The 23669-nt window shown below is 34.7% G+C and overlaps 1 protein-coding gene across 2 annotated transcripts in view; it reads right to left on the bottom strand.

Moving 5' to 3' along the window:
* ST8SIA6 (ST8 alpha-N-acetyl-neuraminide alpha-2,8-sialyltransferase 6) overlaps nt 1-23669 on the bottom strand; it is a 103512-nt gene that overhangs the window by 26204 nt on the left and 53639 nt on the right. For both annotated transcript variants that reach the window (XM_052000670.1, XM_052000669.1), the window contains exon 4: nt 21136-21222. In XM_052000670.1, the coding sequence (XP_051856630.1) occupies nt 21136-21222 (87 nt within the window). The remainder of the gene's footprint in view (nt 1-21135; nt 21223-23669) is intronic.

Genomic DNA, 23669 nt, shown 5'->3' on the forward strand with positions numbered 1-23669 from the left:
CTCTTTCGGAGTCTTAATGTGCCCCTTATATGTCCAGCTAAAAGCTACTGAGGTTCCCTCCATCTCTCAAAATCTTGGATTTTGTAATTCTTAATATACCCCCCCCTCCAAATTACCTATTGAGCCTTCCTTTGTAATAAATATTTGAAGAGAAAGGGGGGGGGAATCCCCATTCAACAAAACCAATTCTTATGATGCCATTGTATTCTATTATATTAAGACCACAATTTATTCTATCATTTTTCAATTGACATCTACTTTGTACACATGATGTTTCTATAACATTATTTTTACTTTAAGGGAAGAGAGAAAATGGAATATTTCTCTTATAATGTAGAAATAGCATTTGAAATCAAATGAGAAATAAGAAAATAACCAAAAGAATATTTAACTATTTAATAACCCCTTGAAAATAAGCCATATTACACATTTTCAAATGGACTATCTTGAATAACTGAAATAGAATTTCAATAAACTATTGGTATTTGGGAACATGTAGTCAATTCAGTATTGTACTGAGATCAATGGGTCCTCGTCTTTGTCTCTGACAGATGAATATATGAACCATCCAAGAGAGACACCTGATATTAAAGGTCAGCAGGACCAAAGACTCCATAACCTTCCTTGGCAATCTATACCTGACAGGTAAGTTTTTCCTTACGTGGCCCTGAAAAGTCTCTTGTTTTAGGTTAGTAGTTTTGTCTGGTTCCAGTTTTGTAGAGAATAGAGAATTGATCAGCAATATATATATATATATATACACCCTTCTATACTCAAAGCCAATAATCAAGTCGCTCCTTAGTCTTCAAACAATTATTCATCCCTCCAATCAACTTTGTTGCCTGCTATTATTTTCACGTCCTTTGAAAGAGTACAGTAAGTAAAATAGGACAAAATAATCTGAGACTGAACAGAGTATGAGAGAGAGAATGAAATACAAGGTGATTTCCTGGCCCTTTTGTTCAAATGTGCCTTTTAACATATTCTATTATCATGTTGACTTTTAAAAAATAATTATACATTGCTAGCTCACAATAAGCTTGTGGTCAGTGACCCTCAGATGCTTTCCTACATATACTACATAGCCAGTTCTCCTGCAACCATTTAGAATCATAGATTAATATGGCTGTGAGGAACTTTATCAACTGAATTCACTTCCTCATTTTAGAGCTGAGGAAATTATCTATTTGTTGGGGAAAAGGTTACACTTAAGTGGGTAACTCTTGTATTCTTTCATAGTTTCATCCCATTTTAAGGGTCCATTTCCAATTTTTAGGGCATTTTGAACTTTACTTCTCTCATAAAGTATCAATAATCATTACAAAATTAATAGACTGTGTTGTGGAGCTCGGGAAAAGTATATTATTTGAATGCAATGGTAGGTGTTTAGAACTTTGGGTATGCTATGATAATGTCAATGTTATCTGGTGAATTGTGATTTGAAGAAAAGTACGTTTTACTCATCAAATATCATCATCTGCTTCATAACATCTTTCCAAATTCTGAACCTAAAATTTCTAAGAGATGGTTTATGGACAATAAAGCAATGTAGATTCCAATTGGCATATTATCTGTTCAAAAGCAATTACCCGAATGCTGTTTTAAAATTATAACATTTAAATTTAATTAGAATCGAGTTGTTAAAAAAAATCTGACATTCTTGATCATTCCTTTTTTGATACTAATTTTCTCTCCAGATTTTCAAAACACTATTTTTTTCTTGGTTCTCCTCTTACCTATCTGACTGCTCCTTTAGAAAGTCTTTCTCCAGATCATGCCCTCAAAATATAAGATGTCCCTCCTTACAACCTTGCAATTCCTGAAGCTCACAGAACAGGTCTAGATATTATCCTTAGCTCCTCGTTCTCATCCTCCATTTCCAATCTATGTGTATGTGTATTACATATAGGCATATGTCATCAGAAAAACCTATTGGCAGAAAACATATTTTCCTGTTCCTTTAAAATGTTACCACAAAAAGACCATTTAGAAGCACCTAACTGCATGTAGTACTAGATGCTATTCAAAGAGAATTACAACAAAAGTAATTTCTGAAATCTGAAATTAATTCTCAAAGTCACTGAACTGCATCTGGGGCAGATGTATAAATTTAGATTAGGAAATGTAAGTAAGATAAAAACAAAATATATAAAAACTTATTTTAAAATAAACCAAAATATGAATCAACTTTTCCCTCTCTATATCTAGTTGCTCCTAAAAGTGTATGTATGTGTATATATATTCTAATAACGCTAATAAGTTCAGTTTAAGATATGTGAAATTTGAGGTGGCAAAGGGCCATCTCAGTGGAGTTACAGCTGAAAAGGAAGGAATTCAGTGAAGAGATTGGAACTGGATGTATATATTTGATTGGGAGTCATTTGTAACATGTTCTAATTAAAGTCCTTGGAATATATGAAGTCCTTATGGCAGAACATGTAGAAGGAGAAGGAATTCCAAGAATAGCAGGTGAAGGAATATAATCCAGAGGAGACGGAAAAGGACTGGGCAGATTAGTTGGAGGAGAATCCCAAAGGTAAATGGTCAAGTATCAAGTAATATGGAAGGGTCCAGCTGGATAACAATTGAGAAAAGGTTTTTGAAAAAGGGTCAAATCAGAAGTTATTGCTGATTTGGAGTTGGAAGTTGCAGTGATAAAGATAATCAATCGACAAGCATTTATTAAGCCTTATTTTGTGGCCAGGTTACTGTGATAAGAGTGGGGAATACAAATACAAGCAGAACAACATGACTCGACCTCAAAAAGTCCACATTTTAGTGGGAAGCAGGGAAGATAATACATAAAAAGAAAATGAAAAACTAGAGGAGGAAGCCAGTGAAAATGGTGGTAGACAAAGTACAGAGCCTGAAGAGGAATTCCTGGAGAGGAATAAAGACATGGCTGCTGGCCCGGATGTCTATTTTGTGGAAGTCCTGGGAGGAATCAGTGTATCAGAGGCAGAAGGTATTCCAGTGGGGAAAGGCCAGAGAAGAAGAGAGCTCTGGGGGTGGATGCTTGTATGGAACAGTAGAGAAAGTCTAGAGGAATTTTCATGGTCGGGAAGTTGAGAAGTACAAAAATGGGAAGAAGGACAGACTACTTCCTATAGAATTTCAATAATGAAAGATAGAAGGGATGACTATAGTGTGAAGGGATGACAAGATATACAAAAATGACCTCTAAATTTATACCTGGCAGAAAACAGCATGAATTTGCATATTTTCTTTATATTTGGAATATAAAAATACATTTAACATTAGGTTATCAATGTTTTGACAAAAATCTTTTAGTACATTTAACAATATTAGAGCTGTAGATACATTATCTTTATTCCCATTTGGCTAGCAAATTTCCATTAAGATATGATTTAATAAGGTTATGGAGTTCATTAGAAATTTCATCATACAGAAAAAAATAGAAAGAACATTTTCAAGATTTCCTGGCTTTTCAAGTGATCCAAATTAGAGGTTTTAAAAAAAAATCTGAATTTAGGAGAATTTATTGAAGTTATCAAATTTTTTCTAAAAGCTCAGGTAATTCAGATAATGAACAGAGTTAATTTTTGCTTAGTGCATACTAGATCATACTGTTTCTTTCACAATTCTCTTATCTGATGGATAAAAACTTAGAATTGTTTCTTCTAACTTTTGATCCAAGTGCAAATAAATGTTCACATGTGATTTCTAGGGCTGGGCAATTCTTCAGTTCAAGGGCTTCCATTTATCTTTTGGATTTTCAATCTTATGTTATTTCTATATTTCTTATTATAATTCTTATTGATTTGATATATTCATTTACTATCTAATGAAATATAAGAATTTCTGAGACATTTTGATAGTCTATGGGAACAAGGGAATGGAATAAATGGAATTGAGCCAATCCTAAAAAATCCAGTAATCCTTGGATACTGTCCCTCCAGAGCCATTTAGGCTGGAATACAGCAGCTTCACTACTTTATGTGATCAACAAAATCACTTGAAAGGGACATAGAAGCACCAATTCATGCTACCAATTGGAAAACACCATACTAGGGTACTTCCAGAGTGAGGGAACTGGGAGAACCCTGTTCACAGTGACAATAATATTGTAATGACAATCAACTATTAAAGACTTAACTACTCTGATTTAACAGTGATCCACGATAATTCCAAAGTTCTCAAGAAGAACGCTATCCTCTCCAGAGAGAGAAGTTATTGAAGCATATTTTCTTTCACTTTCATTATTCTTATTCTTTTCTTTTATAACATTCTAATGTGGACATGTTTTGCATAACTTTGTATGTATAATGGGTACCACATTTCTTGCTTTCTCAGTGAGTAGGGGAGAATGAGAGAGAGAAGAGAGAGAAGAGAGAGAAAGACCTCCAGAAAACCTACAATTGTCTTCTACCCCATGGAAAAATAAGATTCTCCCTCTTCCCTTAGTCTTTCCATATAATAAAAATAAGGAATAGATTGCCTTTTCAGAAATGTTAAGGGACAGTGAGTTCAAGTCAAGCCTGAGATACTAGCTGTGGGACCCTAGGCAAATCACCTAACCTCAATTGCCTTGTAATTTTAAAGAAAAAGAAAAAAAAGTTGTTTAATTTCTGTTTACTTCTTCATTCCATTTTTCATTTCATTTAATTCCAGCATGTAGCAGAGGGCCCTCCATATAGCAGGTGATTGATAAATGCTTACCAGACTGAATAATTCTTAGACTCTCTAAGAACTCCACCTCAAACTTTAGCTTCCTTCTCACATTCTTTGAAAGTCTTTTCTTGGTCTAATACAACTTCCTGGCTATTACAATCATCCCCTGTATGGTCTACTCTGAATGTTTCTGCTATATGCCTATTTATTTACTAGTTGTCTTCCTAATTAGAATGTAGGTTTCTCAAGGTCAAAGAATTATTGCTTTTCTTTGGTTCCTTAGAGCTCAGGCACATAGTAAATATTTAATAAAGCCTTGTTGGTTGATTGTAGAATTCCAAGGTTCTAAAAGTTTTAATGTACTTATCAAAACGCTTAGTTTCATTATCCTTGGGGTCCTTGTCATGTAAACTTAGGAAAATATAGTTTAATATATTTTGCTTTGATTGATGAAAATAAATGTGGAGAATCATATTACACCAAATCAATACTTCATTGGCACTCCTTTTAGAAAGAAATATATTTTCCTATGTCTGAGACAATTTCAAAAAGAAAACCAAACTCTTAACCATACATATTATATATAACATATATAATTAATATATGTATATAATACATGAGTAATATATGTATGCAATATGTAACATAATATAAAACCATATGTATTATTTGTAAATACATATATATTTATATATATATAATGTATATATATGTAACTATATATATATATATATAATAGCTATTTGGTATTTCCTTTTGTTATGGCTATTCATTATAAACCTCAAGTCAAAATTCTTTATTTCTCTTAATGGAATGCTTCCTAGATTTCCATGAAATGTTAATGACTGCTTCAGGTTTGCATTCTACAAGTTAGGGATGGTTGCTTAGAATACTAACAACCTAAATGCTTCATTCTTCGATTCATGGGTATCTCATATATTATCTCCAGCTCTCCAGGAATTCTGAATAAGGTAAATATTTAAGCTGCAGGAATTCTCCTCAGATATATCAGATATTTTCACCTCATACTGAAAATTTTTTCACAAAATTTCAAGGAAAAAGTAGTTTTATATGAAGGGTTTTTGCAGAATATGCTTGAGTTTAATTGGTTCAGGGCCCTGAATAGAACCAAATATTTCATAGTACTTAGTACTATTATTTCTCAGTGTTAATTTTATAGCTACTACTAGACCCGGGCCTCTGTCACTTATAAGCTGAGTATGAGCAAAGTATTTACTTTCTCCCAGATTCAATATCCTGATTTGTAAAAGGAGAATGATAAAAACAAAAACAAAACCAAGAAACCCCACGGCATCTTCCTCTAAGAGGACAGATGAGATAATGCAGGATGTCTCAGGGAATATTTTAGGCTATGTGTTGCAAAATCTTAAAGCACTACATAAATGTCAGCTAATAAAAATACCAATTATAGGTCTTTTTATCAAATATATGTCCCTGCATCTTAGATTAACCACCATACAATTGCTTACATGCTAAGAAAACCATATGCTAGACTCCATCCATATAATTCTGAATAATTATTGTGAGAAGCCCTATTCTTTCCTACCCTTAGGGATAACTGCATATTGTTTGATTTGAATAAGGTATGGACTGGTTGAGTATTGAAAGAACAGAAAAATTACCCACCGAGAAGGTGATTAGTCCACAAGCATTTATTAAGCACTTACTATATGCCAGTAGGGCTAGGGCTTCCAAGCCATTCTGTGTCCCAAATGAAAAGAAATGGGGTTACTTTGCAGACAGGTGCAGACCAGCCATAATTTCTGCTAAATAGAGCTGTTAAACAAGAAGTGCCATCAAAAGAAGCCATAGAATCTCTTTCCCTAGAGTTATTTAAATAGAGGAGACAGACCCAATTGTTAGAGAAGCTTTGGATTTAGCTTTGCATGAATGCGGAAGGATGATTTAGATGACCTTTCAAGGTCCCTTCCAGCACTATGATAGTCCTATGTATTTTCTAAATTGCTAAACTGAAGTGAATTCAGAATTACTTAAGTGAGAAAAAACAAGCTTGAAAAATATGAAATTCAACCATTAAAATGAATTTGGGAGATTTCTGAATATAGATTAGCCTTTGGACAAAAAAAAAAAAATTTCCAGGTCACTGGCTTTATTGTTGCTCGATATATGAACAAACAGTGGAAAGCATTTATCCCCTCTCTTTTGTAACTGGGTTGTTTGTACTTTTATTTAGTTAAATATTCAGTGGAAGAGTGGTAAAGGTAGGAGGGGGTGTGGGCAAGGAGGACCAAAAGCCTTTCTCTGTAGAAACTGGCAGAATGTTTTGGAGCCTGAATTAACTATCTGAAGCCTCTGAAAAGGAATTTTTACAATGAAAGTGCTGAATCAATCTAATCTATAATTACAGCAGCTTATTACCAAAGGAAGTGCTCTCTTGGATAAATGTTCCTGGTACAATTTCTGTTTATGCCATACTTTCTCTTGCAAGAGGAGTCATTATTTCTTAAATCTTCCCTGGAAATACCAAACACTAATTGTGGGCTTCGTTTAAAAACATGAACAAGCAATCTGTGAGTAAACACAGTTAAGGGGGCAATGTTCCGGATGTTTCCTGGAGATGAAGGGACAGCCCCAGATTAAGACACTAATAATAATAATAATGTAGCTACCACTAATATAGTATTTGCTATGTGTAAACTTTATTCGGGGACTTCTAGTATCTGCTACAAGAACCAGGCGAGATCAGTAGCTCTGTTCTTTTTCCCACCTTCTTTGAACATGAAAGTCACAAACTCTACAAAGAGACACTAGTTTTTCTACTGAATAAAGTACATTTGAGAACAGTAACCTAGAAAGATTTAAAGTATATGACTTTCTGGTTCAAGCAGTCTATTTTCAATCATGCAAAGATCAAAGAGAGTGCAAATGGAGCACATTAAAAAGGAAGGATGGTCCCTTCATAAATTCCATGTTACTCTATAAGAGCAGGGATTATGAATGATTATAAAGTCTTTTATGACATTGGACTGGAATCGAAAAAGGACCATCTCATCGTTTCCTCACTGCTGTACTTTATCTGTGATAATAGCTAGCTATTAACAGGTAAATGTTACAGAATTACAGGGTCTTGGGGCTGAGAGGGGCTGTGGAGTCCACCTAGACCGATCCAATCAGATTGAGAGTCTTTTTTCTTATACCTAAGTAATACTGTGCCTCTGTATATAAAAACTCCAGGAAGAAATGATTTTTGGCTACTCAAGGAAGCCCACTCTATTTTTGGATACCTGAAATTATTATGAAGTTTTCCCTTCCATATGTGTCAATCTGTTTCCTTATAAGAGTGATTCTTAATCTAGGTCCATGAACTTTTATTTCATTTTATTTCTGGAAAGCCATCGGGATTAAGTGACTAACCTGGGGTCACACAGCTGTAAGTATCTAAGGATGGATCTGAAGTCAGGACCTCTAGACTCAGGCTGGTACTCTCTCCACTGTGCTACCTAGCTGCTCCTAGCACATGAACTTTTAAAAAAATTATTTAAGTATATTATAATATAGTTAGTTTCCTTATAAATAAATAATATTTATAATAAATAAAAACAAACCAATATATATTTTTTTTTTTAGCTTGGGGCCCAAAGGCCAAAGGGGTCCAAGACACAGAGAGATTTAAAAAGGCCTGCTCTTTTAATTCTGCTCCTTCCAGCCACTGGTCCCAGCTCAAGCAGAAGTTTATTCCTTTTCCAAATGTTCGTACTTGAAAAACAGCAATTATGTGGCCTTCACAGTCTGTTGTCTAAGTCAAATACATTATCTTCAGGCCTGTAAAGCCAGTTTAGGGCAGCTAGCTGGCATAGTAGATAGAGGGCTAGGTTCAGAGTCAAGAAAATGAGTTCAAATCCAGTCGGGCAAGTCTCTTAAACTGTCTGCCTCAGTTTTCTCATCTGTAAAATGAACTGGAGAAGGAAATAGCAAAACACTCCAGTGTCTTTTCCAAGAAAATCCCAAAAGAGTCATGGAGAGTTGGACAAAACTAACAACAACTCAACAACTTATATCGTACCATGATGTCCAGAACTTATTGAATTAAAAGGCAGAATATTATCCCACAGTGTATTTTTCCAAATTGAGGTATAAATGGACAAATGGCCCTTCTGTTTATGCAACACATAAATCTTGCTACCACCAAGGAAAAACCTGGTTCTAGGGTTCTTCAGATCTCTATAAACATTGCTCATCTCCTTGGCTCACCATAAAAGAAACATTAATCTAGATATCGGCAGTTATTTTCAAATCTAAATCTAATAATAATGTTCAACTTATTACAAGTGATGATTGTATTTGTATTTGTATTTGTATTTGTACCAGCACCTAGGACTGTAACTGGCACAGAAAATGCTTGTTGATTGACTAAAATCAACCATGCTGTTGTTCAGTCTCTTTGTGACCCCATTTGGGGTTTTCCTGGCTAAGATACTGGAGTGGTCTGCCATTTCTTTCTACAGCTCATTTAAGGATGGATTTTCCTGACTCCAGACCCAGCACTGTATTCACTATGGAGTCAGCAAGCTATTCAACCCTCTCCAAGTAAGCAGTCCAAGCTATAAGCAAGTTAGTTTCCTCCTTAGACTATCAGTCTCCTCATCTCTAAAATAATGATAGTTTATTCCACAGACTGGTTGTGAGGATGCTGCTGTGTCAATCAGAGTGTGCTCCTAAAGGTGAGTTTGTGCTAGGACTATTATTATTGTACATTAAGATTATCTTGTTCTGATTGTCACCTTGGTTTCCGCATTTCCCACTGTAATTTCAATACAATTTCAGTGGAAGGTATAAATATATATAACTATTGTTATAGAGCTGCAAAGTTAAAATTCTCTATGCTATCGGGCATATCAATAATGGATTCTAGTGCAACCATTTCTCCATATCACACATATTAAGTAGTTTTAAAAGAGGAATGAAGAATAAGACCAAGGTGCTATTCTGAAATACCGTTATTTTGTGTCATCATCTAATACATTATAAAATACTTTGCTGGTGTTTGTCCTTCATTCTTGAAGAACAATGACATTGCCAAAGTGTTATGTTGACTTGTGCATGAAGTAAATTTGAGAAAGTCATCAGCCACACTCTCTCCTTCAAGCCATCAGAGTCCAGTGACAAGATAAAACAACCTTACCCATTCCTATAGCTTGGTATTTATTTTTTTGGGGGGTCCTATTAAAAACCAACAGCAAATCTAAGTTCCAGGTTAGTCTGGTGAGCTTTCTCAGTGTATTTGTTTAATGTGATAGGTTTTGGAGGAGTCCTGATTGCTTAAGAGACTGTGACTCCAAATGCATCTATGTCCATTTGGGATGGGAAATAATTGGTACGATAATGTGGCGTTTGCAGGTGGGATAAGTAAGAAGAGAAAATGTTTGAGTTTATGCCTCTCTCTTTCACCTCTGTGGCTCCCAGGTGTTTGAAAATATTCCTGTTGGAATGTATTTAAAATAAAAGAGACATCCTGTTTATATATAAAGGGGCTATATCTTGGGACAAAGCATTTGACTGCAGATCAAGCAGTGGGATGAAGTGGATGACCTTGGGCTTTCTAAATTAAAATCTTTCAGAGCTGAAACAAAAGATGGCCCACAGGCAACCTCTGCTATTACGAGAACGAAAATCCAAAATTTCCAGTAGCGTACATGGATTCCATTGGCATCAAAATATGCACTGTGCCAGAAAATTCAGGCTCTTTAGTCACCAGCTCCTTTTGAAAGGAACTCTTCCAGAAGTGAATAAAATACATAAGATTGGACTAGCCTAGTAGAATGTAGATTCCTCGAGGGGTTATATCACTTTTTATCTTTGTAGCTCAACTACCTAAAATAGTGAACTGCATTTTAATAAGTATTTAATAAAGGTTTATTGTTGTTAGAACATTGAAAGAAATTGTTTTGACCCTGAAGATACTAACCATTGTGGAATTATATTCAATTAGAGGTTAACGTGATTCTTACTCTTTTTTTTAACCAACTTTATGTGAATTCATGTTTCTATAATCTTTATCGGGAGAGTAACTTCAAATTTTCTGGTTCCCTGCAGGAATTCCAAACATATGTACGTGTTCTTTATTGCAGTTTTTTGTCTGGTCCTGTGACTCTCTGCTAGGGCAACTGAATGGTCTGTATTTGAACGTGGAACTATGTACAGGACAAAAAATAATATTTTATCAGAAAAAAAGAATAATGCTCCAAAAACTTCTCCATGGCTCCATTTTGCCATGATCAACACTGCTTGTTTCCCTTTCAAGTAGGAAGAAGCTCCAAGGTTGCCAGCTCCAAATCCTTCATTCTTCAGATAAGGAAACTGAGGTCCATAAAGGTTGAAATGACTTACCACACTCATGCAAGTAAGAAACAGCAGGCTGGGGATCCAGGGTTTCTGAAATCTAGTTTTCTTAACAGTCATCTGAGCCTCTTGTTCCTGCTGCCCGAGTCTCACTGGGACCCTGGGGCTTCTTAGTTTATATCATACTTGGACCATTGCAATCAGGTCTTCATTTTTCCCTGACTTCCATATCTTCTTCATCCAATCCACATTGTATTCCATCAATAGAACTTCTTAACTTCTTAAAACATTAATTTTATCATGTTCATCATGTCACCCCAAACTTTCTCAGTCATGTCAAGCTCAAGTGATAACAGATTCCAAGGCCTTATGCTGACTTAGAAAGCCACAAATTTACAGGATCTATGTTTGTATTCTATTTCTATTTATTTTATTTTGTTAAATATTTCCCTATTGCTGCTTAATCAGGTTCAGGCTGCACTCAGCTATGAGTTGGATAGTTCTAGACAGGATAAAGTCCAAACTACTTGGCCTGTCATTCAAAATCCCCTACAACTTAACCATATCCCTTCTGCAAAACCCTAGGTTCTAACTATTGTTTCCTAAACACTATCCCATCTTCCTACTTATGGGAATTCAACTCAGCCTTCAAGGATTATTAGCTCCAGTTTCAACTCTACCATGGTTGAGCACCCCAGCCCACAGTGATCACCCCCCCCCAATTCATAGGGTCCATTCAGTTCAATAAACATTTATTAAATGCCTAATCAAATGTGAAAAGCATATAGTAGGTGCCAGGAATAGAAAGATTATAAAAAGGAAGAGCCTTTGTCCTTAAAAATTCATATTCTAGTCAAGAAATATGCTCTCAGACATGTTCACAAAATACAAACTAATTTGAAAAGGGAAAAAACACTAGCAACTCAGTTATCTGGCAAAACTTGACATTAGTGAGGGCACCTGATGATATTTCTGGAGGGCACTTATTCAATGTGATTCATTGATTGTTATTATTGTGTTACTTATAATTATGTTATTATTAATGTCCACATCAGTACCTCTAGCAATATTTAGTTCATAGTCTTCTAGTGTTAATTGACTTAAAAAAATTAATTTGTCTATATTTCCCATCAGGTTATAAGCTCTTTTAAAGCAGAGGCCTTGTCTTATAATTATCTCTCTCTCCTGTGGTGTCCAACAGTGCCTTGGACTTAGTAGGAACCAGACAACTGATTTATTAATTATTTATGGAGTCACTTCAATAAATAATAATTGTGTCCAATAATCATTTATCAGGTGCCAACTATTGTATTGCAAGGCACTGGGCTGGGGATGCAAAAATTAAACAATCAATTCATACCCTCAGGAAAACACATACAGCTTAACTCAAAAAAGTTCATACCAGTCATAACTGGCAACTCTTAGACTAGAATTTTTGGTCCAATGTTCTTTTCACTTAAATGTCAGTTTGTTACAAGACTCCAGTTTTTTTTCTGGCTCTTGTTTTCTTTTTCATAATTTTTTTTTCAATAGCTCTCTAACCAGAGATGCTAGAATCAGCTTGATCCAGAGTCACTGTTAAATTATACCTTTGAAATCAGTAAACCCTAAAAACTGGGTATTGATTTATTATTTCGTTGATTGGCTAGATTTAAGGAAGTGGTGGAAAAATGGGGATTAATTTTTAAATTTTAATAGAGAAATGAAATTTGATTTCAGCATCATGTTAATAATGCATACGAAACTTAAAAGTATGTCCTGAATGTATTTTTCCCAGAGAGCCAATATCAGTATACTGCTGCCTCTAAACCTTACAGTCATATAATACTCCTTCCTGGAGGCATGATGTTATACTAGATACATACAAACACCCTTCCCCAACAGAAGAAAATGGGATTCTTTCTGGTGACAAATTGGGATATATGCGTGTGTATACATATATATTACAATAACATTATTATTTCATAATTAAGCGCAATGGATATATATGTATGTGTACATATATATCCATTGCGCTTAATTATACAGATATAGACATTATATGTAAATATATGCATATATTATATACATAATAAATATACGCATATACACATATTATATATCAATAGACATATATGCATTATAAATAATACATGCATACATTATATATATAAATATACATCTGCATACATAATAAATATATAATATGCATATATATTCATTGTGCTTAATTATATGTAAATATACACACTATATATGTATATATACACACATCATATATGCACATACATTGTACATATAAATATACATATGAGTGCAATGGATATATATGGATATGTATATATGTATATATATATATCAATTGCACTTAATTTTATATATGTATATATACATATATATTATATATAAAATATATACATGCATAATAATATATAAATATACACATAAGCACTATATATATAGTGCTTAATTATAAAATAATAGTTTAGAACGCCAATTAAAATTAACATAGTTTTGTGTATGATAGTAAGACTAAGAAGACTGGGAAAATGGTAGAATGGAGGATCAAGCACAGGTGGAAAAAAAAGAAACGTTATGTAGGTAGAGAAAGAATCTGACCCAGTGGCCATGTTTAATTCCCCCAAAGCTTAGCTCATTTGGTCAGTGTCAGTAAGGTTCCCATACCCTCCCAATTCCATCCTGTCTGAAATTCTAGTACCAGTTTCTTTGATTTGAGTTCAAGAAGTGACCACTCCAATCATCTTCTTTTTAAAAAGGAGATGTTCTGTCAGCTCTCAGCAATCATGCTACCTTGGAAGGAATCAATTTATTAGGTCATTTTCCTATTGAACAGTTGGTTGAAGTCAAGAAGGAAAGAAAGTTTTGATGGAGAGAAAAAGGAGAGAGAATTTTGTAGCATCAAACATTGATTTTCCAGTGAAAGACCTGAGTGGAAAGTGCATTAGGGCACCTTGTCCTATTGAGAAATAAAGAGACAAATAGGAATGTAAAAGGAGCACAAAGACTGCCTCATTTCCTGAAATGATTAAAATGTTTAAGGAGTTTTCCTAATCCCGTTGCCTAATGTGGGCAAATATAATTTTCACTACAAGGGATGAGGAGTTCACAGTGAATGAATAATTGAATGAAAGAGTATTTATAAAATGCTTTCCTAGGCTTACTGTGCCAAGCCCTGAAGATACAAACAAAAAAAGTGACTTCTCCCAAGAAGCTCACGCTAAACAGAAGAATAACACATTTTTTTTAAAAAGTTCTGCTTCAGGGCAGATGGAAAGTCCCCGAATGACTATGGGCAGAGGAATAGAATATTGCCAACAGCATCAACAGATTTCTGTCCCAGCTCTAAGACTCACACATTTCTATATTTCAAAAGTCACTGGAAGCATCCGCTTAGACATGATCTAAGTAGACTATAAGCACTGTAGCAAAAGGGGGATGTTCAGTGAGAAGCAAAGCAAAGTCTACTGAAATGAGACATGGAAGTGAATGAGCAGTGTTGGAAGGCTGGAGAAAGATGCAGATCTTGGGATATTATGGGGGAAAGGGAGCTAGGTAACAATCTATGTGTCGATACTGGGAGCAATAGAATGAACAAATAACAATCTGAATGGAAAAGTATTTATAAAAAGGCTTATCTGACATGAAAGCCCAAACAAAGTAATTAATATTTGAACACAACAACTCGGAAGATAAGTTTGGGAATAAAGCCCAGGAGACTGGTGAATCTCAAGGGAGACAGAGAGCATTATATTCAGCTGGTAAAATCTACACTCTGGAACCCAGGGGGAGAAAACAATGTCTCAAAGAAGCAAGGCCGGTTCCGATTACTAAATGTGGCAGAAGTAATGACACGCTACTGGCCACATCTCTTCAAAATGCAAGGGGGCTCACCACACGGCAGGACAAACAGAAGATGGAATGCAGGATATTTATTAATGATGAAAAATGGTCTTTGGACAGAGGGCACTTGGACAGGAAGCTTTTTCAACCTGAACACTGCTCCCAATGCACATATCGCAAAGTACCCATCTCCTTAAATTATAATAAAAATGAAACATTTATAACCTGAGTCTGCCTCAGAGTCATCCCTTTAGAAATCCCAAACATGATTCACAGAGAATGAAGGGAGACAAAACAGCTAAAAAAAAAAAAAAAAAAAAAAAAGACCCAACAACAGATCCTTGTTCAAGGAAAAGCTGTTTTTTTTTTTTTCTTTTCAAGATATGTGGCTATAGAAAGGAAGAAGGTGATAAATAATACTAGTAAAATGACAAAATACTGCATTTGAAATTCTAACCTTTTTTTTCTTTAAGAGACACATCCTTACACACAAGAAAACTTTGGCAGCTAACTACATTTGGTGCCCAGTTCTATGATCTCTTAGAAGTATCTTAAATTATTAATTATTCAGTGGCTTTGTATTAATGTTATTGAGGTATAAAAATTTTGCATAAGTGATAAGGTAAGCAAATCTAGTTGTTTTTCCCCCAAGATTCCAGATCATATAAAGTAAAAGGAAATATAAAATATAAAACTAAAAGAAAAGCAAAACCCATTAATTTTTTTATTATTAAAAGAGCTAGTGAATTTGCTAGTGCAACATTTGAATTTTTTTCAATGCTTCCAGTATAGGAAAGAAGACAAGGGGATAACTTTTAGGAAAAGCTAAATCACAAAATTCTAAGGGATTACAGTATGGCCTAATTTGGCAATAAAACTTCAATTGCTTCTATGCACTAGTCACAGACATAGAAAAACAGCTGCTAGACCAAGGTACTTTGAAAGACATCTAGTTTCCTCCTGTGCTCTTCAGAAAGCTCCTGTATTTATCTATAATGGCATTGTCTCATGGTGTCAAACATTCCTGGTACTGCTTATCCATTAAGTCTATGATTGATAAGGAACAGGAACCTCCCAGCCTAACGCATATCCATAAAATAGTGAGATTTCAACTAGATGTGTGACAATATTAGAAGGCCCAAAGGGCATTTCAAAGCAATATATTTCTGAAAAGAAATATACCAGTCAAGAGAGAGGAATATTATTGGTCTTGGTCCTGGAAGTGATTGGTTTCTGTAATTTGTTGCCCAAATAGCTACACCTCTTTTAAATTGAAGAACTACTCAAGAATGCTAATGTAATAATTAGTATGCAAGTAACCAAGGGAATCTGGTTAGACTAATTACTGAAGCTCATAGGTCTTCTGCTTGGTATAAAAGCCTACCCACCCCCAAATTTTCAGAGCTTCAAGAAGGGAGCTTTCAAGTGTGAAGGAGAGGAAAAGCAGGTCTTTCAGGCATCTGAATTTAAATTGAACCATCTCTGGGTCATGCTCAAGGAAATAAGTATCACTCAGATTCTGAACATGAGAGATAGGAAATTTGAAGAGCTGTGGTCCTCCCCCCAGCTCTTGAATTCACCCCAGATAAGTTTGGAATAAGCTATTACAACAGCATTTGTCTTTACTGAAAAAACTGCAAAATGGTCCAAGCCTGGAAGGCTGAACTACACATGTGAAAACTATGACAAACTGAATTTTTATGGCTTCAGTCATCCCCCAGCTAGATGTGATTCTGAGAGCACAAAGATTTCAATTTTACAAGAAGTCATCTCTCTAGAAGAGTTTCATAAACAGAACTTTGTCTCATAGTTATCTGGGCCCAGGTAACATGTCTAAATTGGTGAAGACTCAGCCAAAGACCTCAATGAATGTTTAATCCAAACTTCCACTCAGCAAAGTTACTAAAAAAGTCACATCTCCGGGGGAAAAAAATGTCACAGGAAGATACACTTTTAAGTTTAATCTGCATTAACATTCTCTCTTTCCCTTTACTTAGTTCATACAATCAATAGAACAATAAATCAAACCCAGATTTCCAAGATGTCTGGCATTGAAAATTTAATAATCAGGCTTGAATCTATTTGGGCTGCCTCCAGCTTCTTGTTTCAGAAATCTTGGGGTTCTTGTAGGGAGCTACATCCCTCCTACTCTCTATGAGCCGGCTGCCCCAAGTCAGCTCGCAGTCTGCCTCTTTGTCCTAAATACCTGCCTCTTCCTGTACTCCTATAAAAGCTTATTTAAATGGAATTGGGTTTACACGTAGTCAGAGATCAATTGTGTCAACTCTTGGTAACCCTCTTTGGTTTTTCTCTGCAAAGATATTAGAATGGTTTTTTATTGCCATCATTTCTTGTTAGTTTTACAGACAAGGAAACTGAAGCAAACAGGGTGGGTTTGCCCAGGATCACAAAAATAATAAATGATCTGAGTTCCCATTTGAACGCAGTTCTTCCTGAAAACAGTTCTTGCAAGAACTCTCTATTTATTGTGTCATCTGGCTGCTCAGAGTTAGAAGCTCTGAGTTCAAATCTCAGCTCTCCAATAAAACAGTTTAATCTCTTTGGACCTCAATTTCCCCATCTGTAAGTGGAAGGGATTGGCCCAGATGGCTTCTGAGGGCCATTCTAGAACCTATAGTATCATCATAGTTTGACCCAGTGCCTAGAAATGTGACTGGAGCTTAATAAATGCTTACTGAGTGAATGATCTCAAATCACAGAACTTTCTAACAGTGAATATTAGAATTAGAAATTAGAATATTAGAATTAGAAGAGATCTACTAAGTTTTGCTGAATTTTTTCTCCTTCCTTCATGATTCTTTTTTCCCCTTTATTCTCTAAAAAGAAAATCTTTGATTATAAAAATTGGCTTTCTGGAATGGGACAGGAAGGGATAAAAGGAAGAAATTTATAGTTTTCAAAAATAAAAGACAGCAATAAAAAACAAAAAAAGAAGAGATCTTAAACATTATAGCCTGATTTCCTATCCAATACAAAAATTCCCTCTCCATCATCTCTGAAAGATGGTCAGCTGAACTATACAGGATACAGTTTCTGGATGCTTGCTCATATACCAAGCAACTCATCCCACTGCTCAACAATATTAGTTTTAGAAAGTTTTTCTCTTATTAAATCAGACTTTGTCTTTCTGTCACTTCCATTTATTAGCCCATTTCTGGAGCCATATTGAATGAAGTTCATTCCTCTTCCACATGATAAATGTTCAGATATTTGAAGAGAGTTATCATATCCAGTCTAAATTTTCTCTTCTAAGAAGTCCCATTCCCTTACCATTCCTTTAATGACATGGGATCCAGACCCTCATAATCCTGACTGTTCTTTTAATGCATTGTCTTAAAATCTGGCTTGCAAAATTAAACACAAGGATGCAGATACGGGCTGATGAGGCTGGGACATAGTGACCACTACAATAGTGACTCACTAGATACAATTTTAAGCAATGGTATCACAGTGTAACAGACTCATAATGTAGACATCTAAAATCTAGGGCTTTTTCCCACAGAAACTGACTTTTTAAACCTCTATGTAGTTGCTTATACCAATCCCAATTAAATTTTATCTCATGAGATTGGATCATTGGTCCAGCCTATCAAGCAACTTTCTATCATCCAGTGCATTAACTAACCCCTTGCAATGAAGCATTCTTTGGACTCAGCATCCCATACTCCTCATTCCCAGTGCATTAGATGTATACTCCATATTAGATTTAGCTCATGCAGGATCTGATACTAATTTGTCGTCTTTCCTTAAAGTTCAACTTCTATCCTTCTCTAAGACTCAAACTGTACCTTTAAAGGTATCGACTAGAAAGTCTGATAAAACAATCCACATAGGTATTTTTTAAGTAGGTTAGCAGGTCTCCTTTCAACCCTGAGTTACAGGTTTACTTAATAGTAACCTTTTCTTTTTAATAGTAATAACCTTCTTGGGACAATAACCCTGCCTTTATATTAGGAGAATGAATTTAATGATGAGAATTTTTCATCAACAGCGTAGACAGGACCTTATTTAGATGTCCCACTATCAGATGATGGAACCCATCATCTCTTCCTCAAAAGACTTTCCTTCTCGAATCTCCCTATACTGCCAGGATTTATTATCCTAGCCATTCCAGGATCACAAAGACAGTAATATCTGATAACATAAGAGCCATTATGGTTCTAGCCGCCCCAGGCTGGAAATCCCAGTGACATCTTTGACTTTTCCTTAACCTTCAATCACTAAGTCTCATTGATTCTTTTTTTGAAAGGTCTCTTTGATTCCTTTCTTTTCTCTCCTCTCACTATCACTACAGCTCATAACAATAATAGCCGACATTGATTCAACACTAGCTCAAAGCCTCATTATCTCATTATTGGCTTCTTGAAAGAGCCAAACTCCTTGCTTCTTGTCTGTCCCCTCATCAAGGGAAGCAGATAGAGTATTGGGCTTGGACAGAGGAAAATCTATGTTCAGCTCTGCAGGCAGACACTCATGTGACCGTGGAAAAGTCCCCTCACCTGTCTGAATGCTCTCACCTGCTTCACAGGATTGTTAGGTCAGTCTATAAGGTGAGATTCCTCATGGCTCCTTCTTCACAAAATCAAACAAGATAAGAAATGCATACACACTGTAAACCCTAAGTCAATATTACATATAAATCGCTTTTGTTCCACTCTACACTAATGAAGCCAGCATATTCTTTGTATTATTCCAATTTAGTCAAATTATTCCTCTGCTTAAAAAGCTGTAATAGTTCCCTACTACCCAACATGATCAACTTCCAACTTCCAATTCTGGAATGATCTTATCAATCTAACTCATCTTAAGCTTTTCACACCTGGTGAAGGCAAATGGATTTTGGTCTCTCTAAATATGCTGTATTGACTCCTTTAATTCTTTTTCACTTTAAAAAGCCTCTAGACAGACCCTCATGGAGGGTCTCCTGGAGGTTAGAATGGTCTCCAGTCCATGATGTTCTGTCATTTATTTGGGGAATTGGAGTCAGGAGGAAGGATTAAAATCTGTTTACTATCTGTGTGACACTTGGCAAACTCTGTCTCAGTTTTCTCATTTGTAAAATAAGAATAATAATAACACTAGGGAATAAAACCTACCTTGAAGATTTGTTGTGAGGATCAAATGAGATTATATTTGTAAAATAGTTCACATAGTGGATGGCACACAGAAAATGTTCTGTAAATGGTAGCTATTAATATTATTATTATTTTGTTATAATCATCTACTTAACTATTTAATGTGAATATATCAAGTTTCTCCAACTAGACTATAAATTCCTAGAAGGAAAGGGCCTTATCTTACCTATCTTCTGTAAATGTTCAATGCCATTTGTCACAGTACTATAGTAAAGAGGTACTTAATAAAACTTTGAGAATGAATTCAAGATTTACAAGTTTTATTAGCCTGCAGACTTTTAACTTAAAAATAAATGAACTTTTGAATTCCTATATCAAATCATCAATGGCCTTTCAAAATTTTCAAATAGGCCCCAAGAATAAAATTTTGGAATTTTCAGTAACAGGGTTCAGATAAAATCAGTATTTAACTACTTTCCAATATTGTACTATGAAATGATAGCAGTTTCTTTACAGGAGAACAGTTACCTCAGACTAGAGGCAAAGCCAATTATTTTTAAAGTTAACATTTAAAAAGCACACCTGATGATGATCAATGTAAAGTGCTTCCTTATCTCTACTGTCATGCCTTGCCATATATTGTATAATCTGTTACAATAATAGTTCTTCACAATTTCCTTAGTCATTATTTTTTTGCTAAAGGGCCATGGAAATTTTACAGTAAAGATATTCTGATTTAAATTTTTTTTTCATTTTTCAAATGCAAAGTTTTTCACAGTCTGGCAAATGGATGGTTAGAGATTTTGGTATTTTTATTTTATATGTAATTTTAAATCAGGAACATTTCTCAAGCACACACACATACACACACATTGGCTCCCAAAGGGAGAATAATATATAATTTTCCATCTACACAAAGTCATGCGCTATTTTTAAAAAGTAGTCAATCACCCTTTACTTCATGAGTCAAGGTGTGGAAATGATGGCATAAAGGTTGATTTAGAAATTGGTTAACTATATAGATGAAAAAGGAAATATATTGGAAAAAATTAAAAAAAAAAACTTCAAAGATTTCCAATGATGAGAACACACACAAACACACACTCACACACACTTCAAAACAAACAAACAAAAAAGAACCAATAATATTTAAAAAAAAGAAAAAATTCTAATTGATCTTGAAAATTATCATTTTACTGCCAAAAAAGATAAAAAAGTTCAAGTTCTCTCATAATAAAGTTTTTACCTAAACTTCTTATATTCTTCAGGTTGTCGTTGCCATCTGCAGTTCTGTACATTTGTAATAATTTCAAGGTAATAATCTTCTGAATACCTAAAAGTGAGAAATATCAAAGGAGTTGAACATGAAAATCTTGCAAAATTTAAAGTGTTCAAAACATGATTATATAAGGACTGTTATATTAAATTAATTGACTGTGCAACTTAATTCCAAACCTGTAGGTAAAAAGGCAAGTATTCTTTGAAGTAATTATGACATGTTTTGACAACTAGACAGAACAGTGGATAATGCATAGGGATTGGGATCAAGGAGGCTCATCTCATGAAATCAAATACACCCTCAGACACTCATTAACTGTGTGACCCTGGACAAGACACTTAACCTTGCCTGCCTCAGTTTCCTCATCTTTAAAAAGAGCTGGAGAAGGAAATGGCAAACTGCTCCAGTATCTCTGCCAAGAAAACCCCAAATGAGATCAGGAAGAGTCAGATACAACTGAACAATTATGATGTGACTGAGAATTCACAATCGTGTTTTCTGTGAACTTTCTAAGATTAAATATTTAAGAGGATTCTAAATAACCTAAAATATGTCTGCACACACAAGCATATGCATACCTTGAGGTTATTTGGCAATTTAATTTTTGTTTTATTTCAGTGAAAAATAAAAAAAATACTAAATAGAAATTTGCCAGTAATAGATTGGTTAATAATATCTTCTTTCAGAGTTATAATTTATATTGTAATTGTTTCCAAACAATTTCTCAAAATTTGTAATACCAAATTTTCTCAAATTTGTAATATCAAATTTCTCAAATTTGTAATACCAAATTGTTTAATTTTGATCCACAAGATAAAAATCAATAATATATTTTTTAAAATTTGAAATGTCTTAAGCATGAGTTACATATACACCCATTCCCACATACAAACACACACACACATACATACACATTTGCTGAGGCAATTGGGTTTAAGTGATTTGCCCAAGGTCACACAGCTAGGAAGTGTTAGGTGTCAAAGATCATATCTGAACTCAGGTCCTCCTGACTTCAGGACAGGTATTCTTTCCACTGCACCACCTAGCTGCCTCTACTAATATACTTTCAAATAAACTTAGGAACATACCTGATAAAATTTCATCACATTTCCTTAGTCCGATGTTCAAATCTAAATCTAAAATGCTCTTTCAAGGAACAAATGAACAAACTATAAAACATGTAAAGTACACAATACTTCATGAAAGGTATTATATAAATATTAGCTATTATTATTTTAAATTTCAATTAAATTAAATTTTAATTAAGAATTATATTACCATAATACATTAAATAAAACACAGAAAATATAATATGTAATATATAATTAATTAATTAAATTTAGTTTAAATTTTATTTTAATGGAGTATTTCTACTCTGTAGACGTCTAATAATAGCTAACATTTAAACTTTAAAGTTTACTGTTTTTACAAATATTATCTCATTTAATCTTCATGTTAACCTTGAGAAGTAAATAGCATTATCCCCAAATTACAAAAGAGCAAACTGAGGCTCAAAGAGGTCAAGTGACTTATTTGTTCAAAGTCACAGAGCAATAGACGGCTGAGGCTGGATCTGAAATGAGTTCTTCCCAATTCCAGGTCCGGCCTTCTCTCCAGGCTGGCTGCCTCTAATACGGATTGTACAAGTTATACTGTGTAACTTGCTCAGTCACAGAGCCATCAGACGATGGTGTCAAGATTAGAATTTGAGTCTTTTGGTTCCCGGCTCCATTCTAACTTCCTTAGCAAGTTAGAGACAATGACATCAGCTAATTAGACAGCTTTTGTAGAAATGCTTTCACACCTACAGTATTATAACTTTCCTTTGGCACACTTACAAAATAGTACCATTTTCTCTTTAAAACCCAGCAAGTTTCATGTGTAGCCCCCAAATTGCCATCCATCACCAACTGGAAACCCATTGTAGCTAGCTGTCTCCAGTTTAACAGGAACATTTAAGGCCGGAAGCCAATCATTTTGAGACTGTCTAATTTGACTCATTTGCAATTCACATAAAACAGCTTTTGAATATATTGTCATAGAGAAAAAGGAAGCAATCTAGTCACTGCACAATGGGGCAGTCCACCCCAGCGCAGAGGAAGAAGCCCTCCTGCCCAGTCCTTGTGAAGTGAGTTATTCCCCATGGTTAGTGGGATCAAAGCAACGTTTAGCTACTCTGGAAAATTCACACTGGAGACAGCTATAATGAAGGACTTTTAAAAATAGACTAAAAGAAAGAATTTCCCCCCTTCTTTGCCAATTTCTGCTGAAAATAAACCAGAAAATAACTTCATTTGGAAATTAAGATCAAAATTGCATTATTATTAAGTGTGCAGGAAGGCTAGCTTCAGACATGGAAGAAGAGAACTGTTTATCCTTAAAGTTTGTCTTATATTGATACATGCAAGCATAAATGTATGTGTACATGTGTATGTATATGTATGTTGGCCATAAAGTGAATATCTGTAATCTCTGTCCTATCCATGCCATCCACTTCTGTC

This window comes from Antechinus flavipes, chromosome 5 (assembly GCF_016432865.1).
Source record: "Antechinus flavipes isolate AdamAnt ecotype Samford, QLD, Australia chromosome 5, AdamAnt_v2, whole genome shotgun sequence".
Lineage (NCBI taxonomy): Eukaryota > Metazoa > Chordata > Mammalia > Dasyuromorphia > Dasyuridae > Antechinus > Antechinus flavipes.